This window comes from Physcomitrium patens, chromosome 10, assembly GCF_059467195.1.
Source record: "Physcomitrium patens ecotype Gransden chromosome 10, ASM5946719v1, whole genome shotgun sequence".
Classification (NCBI taxonomy): Eukaryota; Viridiplantae; Streptophyta; class Bryopsida; order Funariales; family Funariaceae; genus Physcomitrium; species Physcomitrium patens.
Window position 1 is genome coordinate 10964070 of NC_143419.1, and position 6420 is coordinate 10970489.

General features: G+C 37.8%; 1 protein-coding gene across 1 annotated transcript; it reads right to left on the bottom strand.

The window, feature by feature from the left end:
* Window positions 1–638: 638 nt before the first annotated feature.
* On the bottom strand, window positions 639–4346 carry LOC112287510 (light-sensor Protein kinase). Its single transcript, XM_024530554.3, has 3 exons — window positions 4087–4346; window positions 1892–3909; window positions 639–1631 (listed from the first exon to the last, which is right to left on the bottom strand). Exons 2-3 carry the CDS (start codon window positions 3677–3679, stop codon window positions 1023–1025), a joined length of 2397 nt encoding a protein of 798 aa, XP_024386322.1. The 5' UTR covers window positions 3680–3909; window positions 4087–4346; the 3' UTR covers window positions 639–1022.
* Between the last annotated feature and the right edge of the window lie 2074 nt (window positions 4347–6420).

The window sequence follows — 6420 nt, forward strand, 5'->3', positions numbered from 1 at the left end:
TAGAAGTAATATGGACACATATGTAAACACACACACACACAAGAAGTGAGTTTATTGATAGAGTTATATTTCTTAAAGAAAGAAAAGAGGAGAAATTAAACAGTTTCTCTCTACTACATTCCAAACATTGTAACTACAGTAAATATTGTAGACTACAATAAATAGCATGGAGAGCATCAGCTACATTTAATGCTCTCAATAATATAAAAGCTTACCATTATAGATCCAACAAAAGCAAAATCCTGTAAGATTTTAATTTAAGGAAATAGTGAAAAAATTATAAAACTAAAACTCAAAGCCATTAAGAAGGACAATAAGCAATCACATTGCCTAATTAAAAAGGAAACAATACAAATGATAAAAAATTATATAATTAGATTTATATTACCAAAAATTTGATGAGTATTTTGATCCATTGATATATCTCAATCTCTTCAATCTTCATCACATACTAGAACTTTCTTCATCAAAAAATCCCAAGGCCATCATATATTAAGCTACTCCAAAATATTTGTCTACATTGCATCTTCAAAAAAAAAACAAAACAAAACAAAACAAACAAAAAACATAGAAAATCAAAATAATACATAGATGCAAAAATTAAAAAAAAAAAAAAAAAAAAAAAAAAAAAACCAAGACGTATGAAGAAACCAATTCTAAGATGAGAAAACAATACAATTTCAAAATGAAATGATTCAATACAAAAATCCATGATCACTATCTATTAATTTATTTATATAGCTATCTATCTATCTATGCACATCCAAAGCCACAAGTACTTTCCAATAATGCCAGAGTTATCAAATTGTTATCTTGAGGACCTTTGTAGCCTTTACCGGGGTTTGCTTCAAGCTCTTGTATCATAGACTTCAACAAAATTCCACATCATGCAAATATATATACATACATACATACATACATAGCAGGAATTTGTAGAAGTATTGCCGTTCTTAGCATCTGGTACCATGTTGGAACCCGACACAACCCACCATCGGACCAACTAAACACGCGATGCATCGTTCTCAGCAGGAGGGATGGAAGAAAGTGAGATAATAGCTATGGGAATTAGCTGACGGAGCGCTGTGTAGGATCTTGCTGCCCAGCACCATCCTGTCAGCATAGGCAGAGTCTGCTGTGCCAATATCACCAAGTATCACCGTGTCATCCTGCCATATGTGGGTAATCACAGCAGAGTCTGACGAGCCATACCTGAAGTAAACATACACATACCCCATCTGATTTGATTCGCGCATGTTGAAGAACCCAGCAGCTCGATGATATTCGCTTGAATTCTTGTCTCTCTTCACACCCCAATAGTGCCTGCGGTCTTCATCTTCCTCGCTCGTAGAATTCGTCTGACCAAGATATCCTCCCGTCACGATATTCAAGTTCAGTTTCCTGAGCTGGTCTTGGTACTTGGAGCTCACGAAGACACCACAAAGACAACCGTGCGCGTAGACGTCCAGTTGGTTTGCCCAGATACTACCTTGCACGAAAGGTATCTGGATTGGATTCAGGTATTTGTACTCATCCATATCTGTTGTAATTCCTTTGGAGTACTTCCTCTTAATCTCGACTTTCCTTGAGCTGTCGGTGTACAGCGTGAAGCTCGTCCCCACTAAAACGTACGTCTGGGAACAAAGACAATCTGAATGGTTAATCGAAAACATTTTTACAATCGGAGGGGCAAAGTGGTGAACAGGCGCAGCTGCCGTCTGAGGACGAGAATTCTTAACAGTAGCACTTGAAAAACGATTCTTAGCAGTAGTCCCAAAGAGCGGACATGTGTACTCACTCCGAAATCACAATCCAAATGTTATATAATTCATATAGTACGTAGGAATTACCACCCTTGCCAACAATCCACGAGGCACAGATCTGATGAACACACCTCTCCAACCCCACGACTTGGCTTTGAAGCAATTTGCAACGAAGGATCGCCAAGCTTTTGCACATGTTTGAAAGCAGACTCGGCAAGAGTTGCATTCAAACTCACGGCTTTCGCAACAGTGAGCATTCTGCATATATTCTGAAAGTTTGGTCTCTGTTGAGGATCCAGGTTCCAGCAGCTTTCAATGCAGAAACGCAGGCAATCAGGCAGGTTATCCGGCAAATCAGGCCTTAATCCATCTTTGATTTTCTCGTGAAGATCTTTTCTTTCAAGTACACGGTGAAAAGGAGTACGACCAGTGAGAATTTCTGAACATGTCATTGCAAAACTCCAAACGTCAGCCCTGGGAGGATAATTTGCCGTCGTGGTGCCATTCTCAGCTGGGAGGAAAACCTCAGGTGCCGCATACACCGTTGTGCCCAGCTTCCGAGTTTGAGCACCTAAGGTTTCAGTGTGCTGGTATACTTTCGATATCCCAAAATCTACCAACTTCACATGCAAAGAGTTTCCTTGAGTTTCCACTAGTATATTAGCGGGTTTGAGGTCTCTGTGGGTGATCTTACTCTTGGTGATCCTCTTACCGTGAAGGTATCGCATTGCTTTTGCGATCTGAAGCATTATGTCGATCGCCACAGGCAGTGCAAAGGGTGGACTGCCTGGATTCTTCTGCTTATTCTCCCAGATTTCAAGAGTGAGGTTCGTACGCATAAGTTCCATTAGTATGTAGGAATACTTCTCATCCTCCAGAAAACAATTCTTCATTTTGTCAATAGCTATACGGTCGGTAACGATCTGCTCCCAGGACCAAAAGTACTGCACGATATGTGGATGATAGCAAAATTTCAGAAACTTCCCCTCCAAAGCATTAGGTTCAAGAATTATTTTCACTGCTTGCTTGGGAATGTTCAGGTGCTCCAACCCCTTGGTTTTATATACGTAGCCATATGCACCTTCACCCACGCTCTCAACCAATTGGACCTTCTTTCCGAAGTACTCGTCTAAACATTTGACGTCACCATCAGGAATAGAGTTACCTTGTAACTCTTTGAGACGGCACTGCAAGTAGGTTACCAGCAGGTGATGCTCCGACCCCTTGTCATGCTTCGAAACCTCTTTCTCAAGCTTGGACAGCAGATGTGCCTTATCTTTATTAGCTGCCTTTTGCAAATCTTCCAAGTCGTCCGACAACTTGTCATAAAGTGATTTCTGCTGTGTTTCTGCCTTGGCCACGTTGCTATCTTCGTCAGTATCTACTGTACTATCCAAGTGGCTAGTAGTTGATAATTTCAACATGCGTGTGCACCATGCAAGCTCAAGTTCAATATCCAGCACATGCTCTTTGATATCTAGAAGGGCTACTGCTGCACAAAGCCACGATTTTCTGTTGCTGCACCTGCATTGCTTAAGCAAATCAGTTGCTCGTTTCATCACTGCCTTCAATTCTTGGTAGATCTTCTTTTGAATTCCAGTCATTTTCAAAGGATCATACTGATCATGTATGTGGGTTTGCGTCTTAGCAAGCTTCTTTTCTAAGCGCATGCAAAGTTCTACATTAATTTGAAACTTGCGTCTCTGTAATGAAGGACCAAATCCAAGGTAGAGAGACAGAAGTATCACCGCTACCAGAAGCACGAATACAATAGAATTCATCGTACTACCCACGTACTTTGAGATGAAGATATTTACCAAACAGTTACAGAGTTCTGTGCTACAAGCTGGAAAAATTCTGAACAATTTTGTTACCCAATAGACTTTAGATCCTGGATTCTCAAAGGTTGCCAACCACATGTACACGGAATAAGGAACCTTTAACTTCTAAGCTGGTCTGAATTACAGATTCCCAATAAATCAAGTAAATAGATGAAAGAAACTAATGCTCAAATGAAGAGTATTGACTATTAAATCCTTTAGATATGTTACACCTCAACATCCGAGATGTCCGCGACCGCCTGATGAATCCACCTACTTGGGATCTCGTGAAATTATAGGTCACAGCATCTTGCATCGTTCATGAGAACCTGACCAGAAAACAGAAACCGATTATCACCGGTAGATACAAGCCTCCACAAGGACCCTGAAGCCACCGGAACCTGTTCCACAAGCCAATCCTCAAAGAGAAACCGCGAGCATCAATCTCTGGCCACGACCAAAACAAGTTGCAACAAGAGCATGCGGCAGAAAACGGGTAGTCTTACAATCACGAAGTACTGTAGTGTGGATTACTGTATCTCGTGTAGGTGGGTGCCATTCTGCCACCTAGCTCAACCTCTACGCAAAATGCAATGCAGAAGGAGGAAAGCGGTCAACATTCACACATTCCAGAGTATTCCGAGAGCACTCAGTGCAGCTTCACAGATCGTCTGGCATAGCTTCCAGGGTTTACTGAGCACGTTGAAATGAGCCAAATGGTGCAGCTTGACTCCATCAAGTTGCCAATGCCTCTGTACAGACAATTGGGGCGGTACCAATTCGACAATGCGTTGAGCATTGTGCACTGTCCCTATACCGATAAGGTGGACATTCTTAATTGTCACTTGTCCGAATGCTTGCTCTTTCCTTCTATTGCCATGTGGATGGTGATGTGGGTTTTTCCTTGGATTGTGTGTTCCTTGCCCAACACCCCCATCCCCCACCCACTCCATATTTCTCGCTTTTCAACAGTTTATCCTGTAATATAGTGGGTCCAACGAGGCTTAATTTGACAGTGATAACACGTTGTTCAATTCCACCAGCATGTTCTCCTTCCCTACACCCCTATTGAGTAGTTTTGTTTTAAAAAATAATATAATTATTACAATTATTTCGACACAAGAGGGGTAAAGTAAAGGCATAGTCCATATTTGGAATTCAAACTGTCAACGTTTTATTTTTGTTTCACTTCTCTTTTAGGTCCCACTTGCCATTCAATGTCTACCATTGAATGCCGCATAGTTGCATTGGACCCATCTGTGCCATATGATGATTCCACTTAACAGTAGCCAAAGTTGATTGGTTTTCTCGAACCTCTGAGGTATTATGTGGCAAATATGCCATGTTTTCAAGTAGGATTAAGATTTTGAATGACATTTCTTCAAGCTCTTTGATCCATATTTGCTTGGATATTCATACTTGCACAATTGTCACATCATCCTATAATTGGGGGCCTATTGTGTACATGTGCTATCATTTCTCTTTCTTATGTTGGATTAACACACACACAACTATCTCAAGCCATAAATATTATTTAGACACTATGAGTTTTTCTACAATCTTAAGGTCCCATAACCACATGTAGAAAGCCAATTCATATTCTCAAAAACAATAAAAATATTGTCTCTTTCTTACTTACTAAACATACAAGATAATATTGGTCTACACTCTTATTTTTTTGGCTTCACCATATGTTAGCTACAACAGATTTGTGCCATACCAACCATATAAGGCCAACTTCTTTGCATTCTCTTTATTTGTTTTTAATATTTTTCCACATGAACTTATATTAGTTTGATAAAATCTCAACTTATTTTTCATCCACCACAACAAGAACCTTGTATTTGTTTCAAATTAATTGTGTGCCTAACTCACACGAGAAGCTCAAGAACAAAATATTATTAGGCCAACAAAAAGAACCAAGTATTACAAACATGCATATTTATTCAAATAATTACCTATATGATTAGGTAGAAGTAAATAAGAATAGATTAGTTTTCTAATATCTTTCAAAAAAGCTTCTTAGAAGCTTCATAGATGTGGCTTTGACTTTACGCATGTTTATAGTTGATTGATAGGTTAAAAACTTAGTCAACAAGTTAGCCACGTGTCACAAATATTGGCAACTTATAGAATAAACTAACTATGTGGTGCACATATAAAAAACTTGCTCTGCAAGTTAAGATATATGTCTTGCAAAGTTAGTACATATTGGAGGTCTTTCTTATAGAATATTGCTATATAGCTCCCAATTAGGTAGTATATATGGAAGCAAGAGTGAAGCCTTCTTTATTCTTGCCAATATTTTTTTTTTAAAAAATTAGTTTTAAGAATTTATATTCTTTTTAACTTTGATAATACTAATTGTAGTTTTAATATTATATTATTTTTAGAGTAAATATTTATTCTTCTTGAATTATATAAGAGAGTTTTTAAGTTCTTTTTATTTTGATTTATGTCTTTCTCAATTAGATAAGTATCCTAAAGTATTTTTTTTTTTGTTTTATTTTAGAAGTGAATGGATTATTGTGCTTTTATTTTTGTATTTTGAAGGTTTGAAACTATCTACCTTTAAAAAAATAATTTAGTTTTTTAACATTGATTTTTTTCTTAAAAAAAATAGATCAACCTTCTTTGTAGAAATTTTCATTTCATATTAAAGGTTGTAGATTACCTTCTTCTAATTTGACTTACAGATTTATTAATTTATTTGAAATAGAAGGAAAAACCATGAATTCTATAATTAATAGAAGAAAGAATAGATTTACAACTATTGTAGATTGTCATGAGCTTATCAATACTATTAGAATGAAAATTTCTTGCATCACTAATGCCAATTT

Bases quoted from the DNA above. Each gene is read 5' to 3' on its own strand.
- LOC112287510 (XM_024530554.3), bottom strand. From the start codon at position 3,679: ATGTGGTTGGCAACCTTTGAGAATCCAGGATCTAAAGTCTATTGGGTA. The intron at 1,632-1,891 runs GTGTGTTCATCA...CTTTGTTCCCAG, and splicing joins CAAGTCGTGGGGTTGGAGAG to ACGTACGTTTTAGTGGGGAC.